The sequence below is a fragment of the Moschus berezovskii genome, chromosome 3 (assembly GCF_049115385.1).
Source record: "Moschus berezovskii isolate FMDL1 chromosome 3, NW_MosBer_1.0, whole genome shotgun sequence".
Classification (NCBI taxonomy): domain Eukaryota; kingdom Metazoa; phylum Chordata; class Mammalia; order Artiodactyla; family Moschidae; genus Moschus; species Moschus berezovskii.
In genome coordinates this window covers 122,040,413-122,053,234 of record NC_142462.1, presented here as the reverse complement: position 1 = coordinate 122,053,234, position 12,822 = coordinate 122,040,413, and the positions used below count along the sequence as shown (strand labels likewise).

The 12,822-nt window shown below is 47.9% G+C and overlaps 1 protein-coding gene across 2 annotated transcripts in view; it reads left to right on the top strand.

Moving 5' to 3' along the window:
• ZNF777 (zinc finger protein 777) overlaps positions 1 to 12,735 on the top strand; it is a 28,492-nt gene extending 15,757 nt beyond the window's left edge. For both annotated transcript variants that reach the window (XM_055421452.2, XM_055421451.2), the window contains exons 5-6: positions 8,138 to 8,389; positions 11,353 to 12,735. In XM_055421452.2, coding sequence (XP_055277427.1) covers positions 8,138 to 8,389; positions 11,353 to 12,509 — 1,409 coding nt within the window. In that variant the 3' untranslated portion in view covers positions 12,510 to 12,735. The remainder of the gene's footprint in view (positions 1 to 8,137; positions 8,390 to 11,352) is intronic.
• Positions 12,736 to 12,822: the final 87 nt, after the last annotated feature.

Sequence of the window (12,822 nt, the reverse complement as noted above, 5' to 3'; positions counted from 1 at the left end):
CTGGTTTGCTGCAGTCCATGGGATCACAAAGAGTTGGACACAACTGAGTGATTGAACTGAACTGAACTGAGCAGTATTTAATAAAATTGAGTATATGACCCGGGAAAATAGAACAAAACAACAGAAAAGGAAATAGAGAATAAGAAAATCAAAAGATGGAAGTTCACCATCCAGATAATAGAAAAATCAGAGAAAAAGAATAGCAGATTTTCAGGGAGGAGAGAATTAATGATGAAAGATCTCAGGAAAAACTCCCAGCATTTAAAGACATAGCTCTCCAGGTTGAAGAGCCACCAACTGTCCAGAACAATGGGTAAAAATTGATGTTGCCTTAAATACTTGAGCAAGGAATTGCAAAACAGCTGAGGACCCAGGAGATCTGATAAACTTCTGGGAGAAAATCCAGGTTCATACAAAGGAACAATAATTAGAATGACTTTGGACATTTCAGCAGTATTGAAAACTGCAAGACAGCAGAGCAATGCCTTTAAAGTTCTTTACATTATAAAATTGAAAAGTATTTTCCAACATTCTTGAATTTGATGTCTAACTGGAATCATCTAATTAGATACGAGAATGAAATCAAGATATTGAGATGTTCAAGGTCTGCCACACTCCTTTCCTCAAGCTGGGGCACGTACTTTGCCAAGTGAGGAAATAAACCGAGGAAGAGGTGTAAGGAGCTCCAACACAAGACAGGTGAAGGAACCCGTGGGGTGCACCAAAGGGGGTCCCCAAAAGACATTGTGGATCTGGAGGGACAAGTCCGGACTGGAGCATAAATGTGAAGAAAAAATTTCAAGTAGGTGAACCTGAGAAATACCCATTATGCTTGGATATTTTGAGAGGAGGGTTTTAGGAAGGGTCAGGGGAGACTTTGGAGCCGACTGAGTGGTCATTAACAGTAGGTTAAGCAAAAGAAGGGTATTCATCAGTGGCTTGGTGGTAAGGAATCTGCCTGTAATGTAGGAGACTTGCAGGAGACTTGGGTTTGATTCCTGGGTCAGGAGGATCCCCTGGAGAAGGAAATGACAACTCACTCTGGTGTTCTTCCTTGGGAAATCCCATGGACAGAGGAACCTGGCGGGCTACAGTCCATGGGGTTGCCAGAGTCAGACAGCTGAGCGTCTAAACACCAATAAGCAAAAGAAAAGAAAACTACCTCCAGGGAAATCGAAAAGTGTTTACAGGCATAGAAAAGTACTTATAAGTGTACTGCTGCTACTGCTAAGTCACTTCAGTCGTGTCCGACTCTGTGTGACCCCATAGACGGAAGCCCACCAGGCTCCCCCACCCCTGGGATTCTCCAGGCAAGAACACTGGAGTGGGTTGCCATTTCCTTATCCAATGTGTGAAAGTGAAAAGTGAAGGTTAAGTCACTCAGTTGTGTCCGACCCTTAGCGATCCCACAGACTGCAGCCTACCAGGCTCCTCCATCCATGGGATTTTCCAGGCAAGAGTACTCAATTTTAAATAGCACTTACATAATTCAATAATGAGAACACCCATTATTAATCCAACCAGAATTACAAACTGGGAAGAATCAGGGATTTGGACAAGATGTGGATGGATGAGGAAGAGATGGTCCTCACCTCCAGCTCCAGGAAGTCAGTAGATGATGCTTAAAACTGAAAACTCAAGGAGAAGCAGTGTCATTATGTTACAGAGAGGTATGAAGGTGAATGACAAAAGAATCAGCTAGAAGGATGGGAAGTGACTGCCTCTGGGAGCAAGTTGAAGGATGGTGGGGAACTTTTTAAAAGTGAGTTTTTAAGAACTCTTCAACCCTCTGACCTATGTGCATATATAAACTTTTTAAAGACGATTTTAAAAATTAGTTTACCAAAGTTTAAAAAATCTAACAGAAAGTGTACCCATGAGAAGGTTAGGCCATGTCAGCCATCATTTCTGTGCTTTGAGCTTGTGGAGAAAGTTAACATGGCAATGCTGGTTTTCACTTTCCAATGAAATTCTGAAGTTGCATCAAGATAATTGAAAAAGAAAAAAAGCTGAAAGAGTGAAAGTTTCCATAATTCTCTCTCAAGAGTCAACAGCTCGGGACTTCCTGGAGGTCCAGTGGTTAGGACTCCACACTTTCACTGCGGTGGGCCCAGGTTTGATCCCTGGTTGGGGAACTGAGATCCCACAAGCCGCATAGGACAGCCCCTCCCCCCCAAAAAAAGAGCGGCTTATTCCTTTCAATTTATGTGCATGTAGTCAAACACGGGGCGGGAGGAGAAGGGGACGACGGAGAATGAGATGGCTGGATGGCATCACCGACTCTGTGGACATGAGTTTGAGTGTACTCCGGGAGTTGGTGATGGACAGGAAGGCCTGGCGTGCTGTGATTCATGGGGTCGCGGAGAGTCGGACATGACTGAGCGACTGAACTGAACTGAGTCAAACACATATACACAGAGCCTTAATTATGTAATAAATGCTTTCTCGTTGTTAAAAAAAAATGTTTTCAGACAGTATAGAAGTACATTGTTTAGCAACTTGCTTTTTCTAAAAATGTATCTTTGATGTCTTTATTTGAAAACTACAAAATGTAAATAATTAAATGTTTAACTGTCCCCCAGAATAACATTATACCCACTTCATTAATAATTAAATGTGTTCACAACATTTAATACTTTTGAAAACAATTTGTAGCAGAGATTTTTCCCATCTCAGTAGAGTTCTTATGAAGAAATGTAATTACAAGATTAAAAACCAATCACAAATTAAATATTTCTTATCACCAAACAATGTCAAGGCAAATCTACAAATTTTTTTTCCAGAAAATTTACACCAAAAAGTTATAGTTGACTGCACATTATACTAAAGATTATAGTACTGTGCATATTCAATATGTTTGGCGTAACTGACCAGGTAGCTTCTGGAAGGAATCTTTGAAGTCCCAGAGGGTCTTGAAGTAGCCTGTTTCTCAGCTCAACGTTGTTTATAGAAAGGAAGGAAGAGGGGACGGGGGAGGAGGGAAAATGTGCTTTTTTTCCCCTAATCCTAGTGTGATTTCATTATTTATGTCTAAAGTTTTATTCATCCATAATTTATTTTGAGGTGAGATATGTGAAGATACTTTGTTTTTTCTGCTAGTCAGGAAGCCAGTTGTCTCCACTCCACTTACCTAATCCCTTTCCGATGGTTTGAAATGCTACCTTTGGTCATAAACTATGTTCCCACAATGTATTTGTCTTTGATTAATTTTTTTTTAATGGGAGAACAGATTACTGCTTATGAATGCAGTCTGGTTTTTGGTTGTCAGTACTGTTTCAGAAGTTGTTCGGCACAGAGAGAACTTTTCAGTGGGAAACACTGGCTTCTCTGCTGCCCAGAAAGTAGGGGAGAGGCATAAAAATATGTGCCTGCTGCCCATTTCAAGGGGAAAAGAATTAGATGCCATAGAGGAGCAGACAACGGCTTGGGTTCAGAGAGGCTCACACTCATGATGGGCTGAGAGCAGCCTAGGACGTCTGGTGGAGTGGGGGTCTTAAAGGAGGATGTGAAAGAGGAGAGTGAAAAAGCCAAGTTTAAAGCTCAACATTCAAACAACGAAGATCATGGCATCTGGTCCCGTCACTTCATGGCTAATAGAAGGGGAAACAGTGGAAGCAGTGACAGACTTCATTTTCTTGGGCTCCGAAATCACTACAGGTGGTGACTGCAGCCATGAAATTAAAAGACGCTTGCTCCTTGGAAGAAAAGCTATGGCCAACCTAGACAGCATGTTAAAAAGCAGAGACATCACTTTGCCAACAAAGGTCCACATACTCAAAGCTGTGGTTTTTCCAGCAGTCACGTACAGATGTGAGAATTGGACCATAAAGAAAGCTGAGCACCTAACAATTGATGCTTTCGAATTGTGGTGCTGTAGAAGACTCAAGAGAGTCCCTTGGACAGCAAGGAGATCCAACCAGTCCATCCTAAAGGAAATCAACTCTGAATATTCATTGAAAGGACTGATGCTGAAGCTGAAGCTCCAGAACTTTGGCCACCTGATATGAAGAACTGACTCACTGGAAAAGACCCTGATGCTGGGAAAGATTGAGGGCAGGAAGAGAAGAGGACGACAGAGGATGAGGTGGTTGGGTGGTATCACTCAATGGACATGAGTTTGACCAAACTCCAGGAGATAGTGATGGACAGAGAGCCTGGCATGCTGCAATTCATGGTGTCACAGAGTCAGACATGACTTAGAGACTGAACAACAAGGGATATGGGAAGGCTTTGTGGTCTTCAGGCTGGAACACCCAAGCCCAGGGGGTACAAGTGCCTTTCCCAGAAGGCACAGCACAGATGGCTTTTCAGGTCCCGTTTCCAAGTCTTTGTCCATCTGATCTTCATAAAACGCATCGTCGATGGCACTGGATGCTTGCAGTCCCAGTAGTGCTGTTCCTTAGCTCCCGGGTCTCACAGTATTGAAAATAAAGAACAGGCACCTCCTGCCCATCTTGCCTTACTATGGAGTGTTTCTCTGAGGTATAAAACGCCCTTGGGGCCGTGAAACAAAGACACAAGCCAGACTGTTGCGGGGACAGAACCAGAAGTGCATGGCTCTGGGGCCTGGATGGTGAATTCGTTTAGAAGTCAGATATTTGGAATACCTGGCTTTCAACAAAATTGAAAGAGAACCTAATTAAGTTGTCAGCTAATAGGTCATTAAAAACAGTTTTTGATGATATGTTAACCATGCGCTTTTGCAGCATTGTAATTCAGAAGTTCACAGAATAGAGGGATGATCCCATAACAAAGCTCCCGCCAGCCCATCTCCAGATCTATGCAAATGAGCTATCCCAATGGTTATATTTATAAAAATGAAAAGCAGGAATAGAATTTATTCTGAACTCTGTCTCATTCAAGAGAGAAGAATATCCACTCTCAGATAAGTGAACTAATTGGGGAAAAAGTCCCTATTCATCCTTGTAAGAGATTCACTTCCTCCAGGTTTTTGGTTTCCCATCTTGAATAATTATTTTTCATTCCACAATAGTAATAACTAAGGATGACTTAAACCAGGCAGAAAAGTAACTCTTAGAGCCCTGTGGTTATTAGAAGTGAAAGCGAAATTAATCTTTCCATTTACATGCACATTTCTGTGGCAGAGTGGTAGATGAGGTGATCAGTAAAAGGCATCTGAGCACAAAAATATGTTCTATTAGGATAAAATTCTGTGGGTAAAGTGGGAATAGAAATAGAAGTCCAAGGTGAAAAGGAATGATATTAAAATTTCAAGTATCAAAGAAGAACTTGTTCATGTATTTTTTAAGTGAATAATGGTGGGTTTTAAATTGCCAGGGTTCTACGATTCCATTGGCAACGTTAAATGGCAATGGAAGAGTTTATTTTAAAATATCAGTATTTACAGTACTCCAGAAATTACATCTTTTGCAGCGATTGATACATTTTATGTATTTATTCAGGAAGGTGCAAACGAGTACCTGGTTTTAAAAAATTATCTTAGGGAGGAGGCAAGCAAAATATTTCCAGGAGTTTCTGAAGTCAGGGAAGATACTTTTCTGATGCTGGAGCCATGGTTGTGATGTAGTAGAGAGCCCAGAAGAGGGGAGGCCGGAGGAGGGACACAGGAGGCCAGGCGATGGCTTCAGGCTGGAGCAGGAGGAAGCAGGGTGTGAGTGTGGATGACTTATCTTGTTTGTAAGGCAGAGAGTAGGATGAAGACATCTCTGGCGGCTCATTTCGGAGGGAAAGTAGGCACGGGCTGCGTGGAAGGCTGTTGGACTGTTTCCTATACAGTGCACTCCCCATCGGCTGATCAGAGAGGAATTAAAGGATTGCCAGGCATCAGAAAGAAGCCAGCTTTAGGCCATGTGGCATCAGTTGCTAGTATGATTAGTGGTCTGCTTTCTTGGTGATGTGGTCCACTTCATTCGGGCGGGACAAGCGAACACGGCAAAGGACAATGAGGAGCTTCATCCACTGGGATCCTGGTCCCGTTTCTTTTTTCCATAGCACTTAACACCTTGTAACACACCATCTAGTTTATTAATTATGTTTATTGCCTTCTGTGAGATGCAGGCAGGCAGGGAGCTCTGTTTCGTGGTTGGTGCTCAGTAAATAGCTATGGGATAAATGTTCAAAGAATGAGTATGTTCATGCATTGTACGTTTACAATTTCCCTAATTAACACAGTGATTTGAGGGGATTTATGCTGGCGTAGCCCTATCCATAAGCAAGAAAATAAAGTTGAGCCCCTACCTCACGCTATGCACAAGATGAAAGCAAATGTCAGATGGAATAAAGAGCTAAAGGTAAAAAAGAAAATGATAAGGCCCTGGGGATAAAATGTGGGAGATGAGATGAACCACCTAGGGCCAGAGGAGACCTCCTGCTTAACTCTCATAAAATAGAAAACCCACAAGCCATAAAAAGGAAAAGGGACGTAACTGATGAAATGAAAACTTTAGGAAAGTTTTATGATAAAAGGTAACACAAAGGCAAAGACAAGTGATGAATTTGGGGGAAATATTTGAAATGCCGGTAAGAGAGATGGGTTATCTTTAATATAGGAATCAAAGGTCTCTGACCGATTGACAGAACACAGTTCACACAGAATCCACTCTCAGAGACCAAGAAATGACACTCACATTACCCTCATCAGGGAAGTAGAACTATTAAAGTATCAGTGAGTTATCACTTTATACCCATCTGACCGAGGAAAATTAAAAAGAGCAGTGATGTCTTTTGTCGGCGGGGACATTGGGAAAGTGCTGCTAGAGATGTGAATTGTCACAGCCCTGTAGATAAGAGGCTGATGACATTTGTCAGAATCTAAAATATTTTTAATTTTTGACCCTGCAGTCCCACTCCCGCCACTCTCCTAAAAATAAAAGCACTCCTTTCAGTTAGAGATATAAATAAACATATGTTTATGGCAGTGCTGTTCACCAGGGCAAAAGCCGAGGAGCAAAAAGTGAATGTTGTCAATAAGGAAATGATTGAAGACATTGCTGTATGATCCTCACCGTGGAATATTCTCAACTTTTAAAAGGATGCATTAGCCTACAGAAATTGCCATGAAAGGATTTCTACAGGATATTTGAGTGAGAAAGGAACATAGAGGATTATGTATAGACAGTTTTATTTTTTGCAACCAATGGCTAGAAAAGAAACATGAATGTAAGCGTGCTATGATAAATCATTCCATAAGCACAGAAAATTGTGACGTCCGTCACGGGAGTTACCTGAGATACTCGTACTTGTCAAGTGAGGGGAAGGGGAGGCAGATTAAAAGGAGAAAAATACTGCCCTGAAAACCAGAAATGTGTGCTATAATCCCATTTATGTCAAGTGATGCCTGTGTGTAACAACATTTGAAATTAGCCTGCAACAGACACACAAGTAGATTACAAAAAAAATGTCAGGGCCATGTGTGTAATCAGATGCTATTTAACTGAAAACAACCCTGCGGCCCCCTCTTGTGCCTATAAATGGAGGCTGGGAGAGGGGACTGGGGCGGGGGTGGGGGGAGGCTCTGGTCTGTGGATGTAGGACACCTGGCAAGGACTTGCAGGTGACCAGATGACTGTTGTCATTGTTTAGTCGTTAAGTCATGTGCGACTCTGGGACTCCATGGACTGTAGCCCACCAGGCTCCTCTGTCCATGGGACTTCCCAGGCAAGAATACTGGAGTGTAGCCATTTCCTCCTCCAGGAGATCTTCCCCTGGACCCAGGGATCGAACCCAGATCTCCAGCATCGCAGCCAAATTCTTCATCACTCAGCCACCTGGGAAGCCCAACCACATGATTAGCCTTGTCTTTCTTAACTTGGTTGAGGTGGAGAGACAGAGAGTTGCTGGTGGCTTGTTCTGACCTAACTTGGGAAAAGGAATTTGGGTCTCTTTTTAAAAGAAACCATGACTATCTTATAAAATTACAGGGGGTCGTGGAAACAAACTGCCTCTATTTTAACTTGACTCCAGTTTATATTCAAGGCTACACGGTGTCCAGAAAATTTTATGCCTACTCACCGCCAACTCGGGATATTTCTTCAGGGTCTCTAAAATAAGACTTTTGAAAATATAAATTCTAGGGCTGCAAAAACCTGAGCAGGTGGAATGAACATGTTCTGGATTCTTTTGTCCTCTCCCGCCCCCCACCCGCCCACCTTCTCAGCTCATGATGGGATCGTGATTAAGATCGAGGTGCAGACCAACGATGAGGGCTCGGAGAGCCTGGAGACACCGGAGCCCCTGATGGGCCAGGTGGAGGAGCATGGCTTCCAGGACTCAGAGCTGGGGGACCCATGCGGCGAGCAGCCGGACCTGGACATGCAGGAGCCAGAAAACCCGCTGGAGGCATCCACGGAGGGCTCAGGCGAGTTCAGCGAGCTCAAGCAGATGCTGGTACAGCAGAGGAACTGTGCAGGTGAGTGGGGAGCTGGTGTCGTCAGGCCTGCAGAGGGGGCAAGGTGGGGGTCCTGCCTGGGGGGAAGCCGAGGTCTCCTTCAGAGAGGTTGTGTGGCACCGAGGGCTCAGCAGTTGTGACCGAACCAAGCAGGGCCTTAGGTCCAGGTCCCCTGCCCCGGGATTGAAAAGCATCCGTCCCTGGGCAAGCAAAGAGGGCATTGCAGCCAAAGACCAGGTCAGACGAGGACCTCCGGGGATGGCAGAGATCATCTCTCCGGCCCCTCCCTCGGCAGGCCAAGAAGGTCACACACTGGTGGCAAGACGAGAACTTCCGTCTCCTGATATGTCTGTCCTTGGTCATCCCTGTGTCATACTAGAAACCTCAACTGGCTTGAAGATTTCCACCTTGGATCACACATCTTTGCAAACGGCTGAGACTGTGCTGTCTTTTTCTGGCGGAATCTAGGCCTCATTTTTGTTTAATCTCAAAGCCTCTGGGTCACCAGGCTACACACCCTTGCTCCCTGTGAGGACGTGCGCTCTCAGGAGTGCTGCCAGGGTGGCTTCTGTGACGCTGACCCATCCATGCAGGCCTGAGAAAAGCCCCGTGTGATTCTCATGGTGTATTTTTTAAATACACTATTAGACTTAGCTACTAAGTCTACTTAGCTACTGTTTTACTCAGGAATTGTACAACTATATGCATAAATGAAATGAACCTGAACTTTTCTTGAATCATCATTAATACTAGACTTATCAAAGTCTAGTATACTGGAAGTCATTAGCCATCATATCAGTTAATATTTATACGGAGAAATGATGATTTAAATTTTTTTCACTTTATTTTATTCCCTTGCAGTTTGTCTTTTTTCACACAATAATAAAATATCATGGACATTATTCTTGGTCAAACAATGTGGATCTAACTCTTTATTTTTAAATAATTGCATGATAAACCTTTTTAACATACCACGTTGTCCTTCATTAGAGAATAGTGAAAGACACAAGGCTAATTGTGAGGCTACCTTGCATTGATTGCCCTGTGAATATTCCCGTTAATTTTTATTAGTACCACTTAGTAATATTCTAAGATTCTTTGCGGAATTTCAAGTCCTGAATTTTAGGGCCAACTGTTTCATTATTTTGTTAAGAAAATACAACTTCGAAACCCAAGGAGAGTTCCAATATTCCAAGGCCCGTATTTCCCTTCTGCCTTTCATAAACAACCCTATTTTGAGGATCAACACCAGGGCAATGAGTTGCCAGCCTCCGAAGCGACTTCCTCCTTCCTGATCTTTTAAGCATCATGTTCCAGGGATGTTCTGGGTCACTTCCTGCTGAGCGTTCTGACTGGACTGAGGCAGCATTGTCTTATAGCCGGGGAGGCCTGCGCTGGGACTCGGCACACCTGTGTTCTAATTTTAACACTGACACTTACAGGGTGCAGAGGAGTAGCTGGAAGTGCTGTGGCCTAGCAGTCACTGACAGACTTACAGGACTTTGGCCAGCTCACAAACACTGCCAGCTTCAGTTTCCCTGTCAGTTGAGGGGACAGACTAGCTGGTCCTTCAGTTGCAAGTGCTGAAGAGGTCTCAGTTTATTTACTTTATTTGGAAACGTTACTTGACAGCGGCAAGCTTGGATGCCCCATGTCTGTGAAACGGATAATTCTTGCTTGATTTCTCCTGTAATAGCATCCTAGGAACATGAGCGAGCGTAGGTGGAAAGTGTTTTGGAAAAGTTTAGTTGTTTGCTCCTGAGAATTCCACAAATGTCACACTGTCACATCTTCCATCTCACAGGTGGACTCGAAAGTGAATGCCTTTCTCATGTCACACAAAGTTGGCCACTAAGAGCTCCCCAATTCAGTGGTTAGAGAGGGCCAGGTAAGAACAAGGCTCTTGAGAAAATTTACACAGATGCTGGCAGACTCTCCGACTTACGTTCTCCAGGAACCCTGTAAAACAGACAGCCTTTTAGGCTAGAGGGCAGAGGCCCAGGAGGAGGACATCCACCATTTGGGGTGTTCATGAAACACTTACCACATGTGGGGCACTGCGCACCCCGCTTGTGGCAAAGACAGAGGACAGCCTGGACACCAGCCAGCTCCAGGGTCAGGACTGGTGGAGTCTGAGGCAGTGAGCCATCCACCATGTAGATGAGGTGCTACCTCAGGAGGCATCCCCACACCTGCTGTGGGCTCGAGAGCGCTTGAGGGATACAGGTGGGGAAGGCCAAGGAAGGCCTTCAGGGGCAGACAGGATTGGGGCTGGGCGTTAAGAAATGGGCAGGATTTGGAGACACCCCCCCCACCAAGAAGGGGGGATTTGCTGGCGGAGGGGCAGTGAAGGCACCTGAGGAGAAATCTCCAGGGGAGTTCCGGAAAGGAGGCCAGTGAGGCTGAACCAAGTTCAGGCAGAGGCGACCGCAGAGGGGAAGAGGCTGGGAACTTGATGAGTCAAGACCCTTTGGACATGCGTGGTAGAAACCCAACCCTCAAGTGGCCAAAATAAGACAGGGGTGTTGATGGGCCTGGAGCGTCGTGGGTCCTGAGGGTGCCAACCTTTGGCTCCTTGGACCCGAGCGAGCGCCTCCAGGAGGGCTCCGCGTGCGGGTTCCTTCTTACCTGCGAGTCCCTGCCCGCTACAGGTGCCAGGCAATGGGCACACACAGCGCCCACGTCCCACCTCAAGGATCCCGTCATCCCCGCTTCCTCTGTAGAAAATTCCAAGACAGGGCTCCGACCCGCCTGTTTTGGGCCTGGTTGGGCCAGCCCGAATGGGCCCTTTCTTGAGCTAAGCCCCGCGGCTAGCCCGGGTTCCCTGGGCCGCAGGGAGCGGGCAGGCGCAAAGGCGCGGGGCCGAAGGTGCGCACGCGGTGTGTGTGGGTGAAGGGGCTGCCTCACCCGGGTCAGGGGCTCCAGGCGACACCTAACGGCGTCTTGTCTCTCCCCCTACCTCCCACTCCCGTCCCCCGGAGCAGAGGGGATCGTGATCAAGACCGAGGAGCAGGAGGAGGAGGAGGAAGACGAGGAGGACGATGAGCTGCCGCAGCACCTGCAGTCCCTTGGGCAGCTGTCCGGGAGGTACGAGGCCGGCCTGTACCCGACGCCGCTGCCAGGGGAGCTGTCCCCCGAGGGCGAGGAGAGCCCCCCGCCGCTGCAGCTGGGGAACCCGGCGGTGAAGCGACTGGCGCCCCCGTCGCACGGCGAGCGGCACCCGGGCGAGAACCGGGGCTCAGGCAGCCAGCAGCAGCGGAACCGGCGCGGTGAGCGGCCCTTCACATGCATGGAGTGCGGGAAGAGCTTCCGGCTGAAGATCAACCTCATCATCCACCAGCGCAACCACATCAAGGAGGGCCCGTATGAGTGCGCCGAGTGCGAGGTCAGCTTCCGCCACAAGCAGCAGCTCACGCTGCACCAGCGCATCCACCGCGTCCGTGGTGGCTACACGTCGCCCGAGCGTGGCCCCGGCTTCGCCCCCAAGCACGCGCTCAAGCCGCGCCCCAAGTCGCCCAGCTCCGGTGGTAGCGGTGGCGGCCCCAAGCCCTATAAGTGCCCCGAGTGCGACAGCAGCTTCAGCCACAAGTCCAGCCTCACCAAGCACCAGATCACGCACACGGGCGAGCGGCCCTACACGTGCCCTGAGTGCAAGAAGAGCTTCCGCCTGCACATCAGCCTGGTCATCCACCAGCGCGTGCACGCGGGCAAGCACGAGGTCTCCTTCATCTGCAGCCTGTGCGGCAAGAGCTTCAGCCGCCCCTCGCACCTGCTGCGCCACCAGCGGACTCATACGGGCGAGCGGCCCTTCAAGTGCCCGGAGTGCGAGAAGAGCTTCAGCGAGAAGTCCAAGCTCACCAACCACTGCCGCGTGCACTCGCGCGAGCGGCCGCACGCCTGCCCCGAGTGCGGCAAGAGCTTCATCCGCAAGCACCACCTGCTGGAGCACCGGCGCATCCACACAGGCGAGCGGCCCTACCACTGCGCCGAGTGCGGCAAGCGCTTCACGCAGAAGCACCACCTGCTGGAGCACCAGCGCGCGCACACGGGCGAGCGGCCCTACCCCTGCACGCACTGCGCCAAGTGCTTCCGCTACAAGCAGTCGCTCAAGTACCACCTGCGGACCCACACGGGCGAGTGAGCGCGGCCTGGCCCGGGGCCCGAGCCCGGCGGGCGGGCACGGGGCGCCCCCAGCCCCTTTGCCGTGAGCTCTCCCCCACCCCCTCTCCTTTCGTCCCTCCTCCCCCCAGGACGCGGGGTGGCCGCGTCTCCCGCGGGGGGCCCCAGTGGCGGGGGGTGGCGAGCGCGGACCTGGGGAACCCCCTTTGGGCTGTTCATTTCCTTGACAATAAAATGGATGAAACCAATCAGCACGGGGGGCGTGATTTGGCCGCCGGCCACTCGGAGGGGTGGGGCGGGGCCACTTAGTTGGGGATAGAACTTTATAATGACAT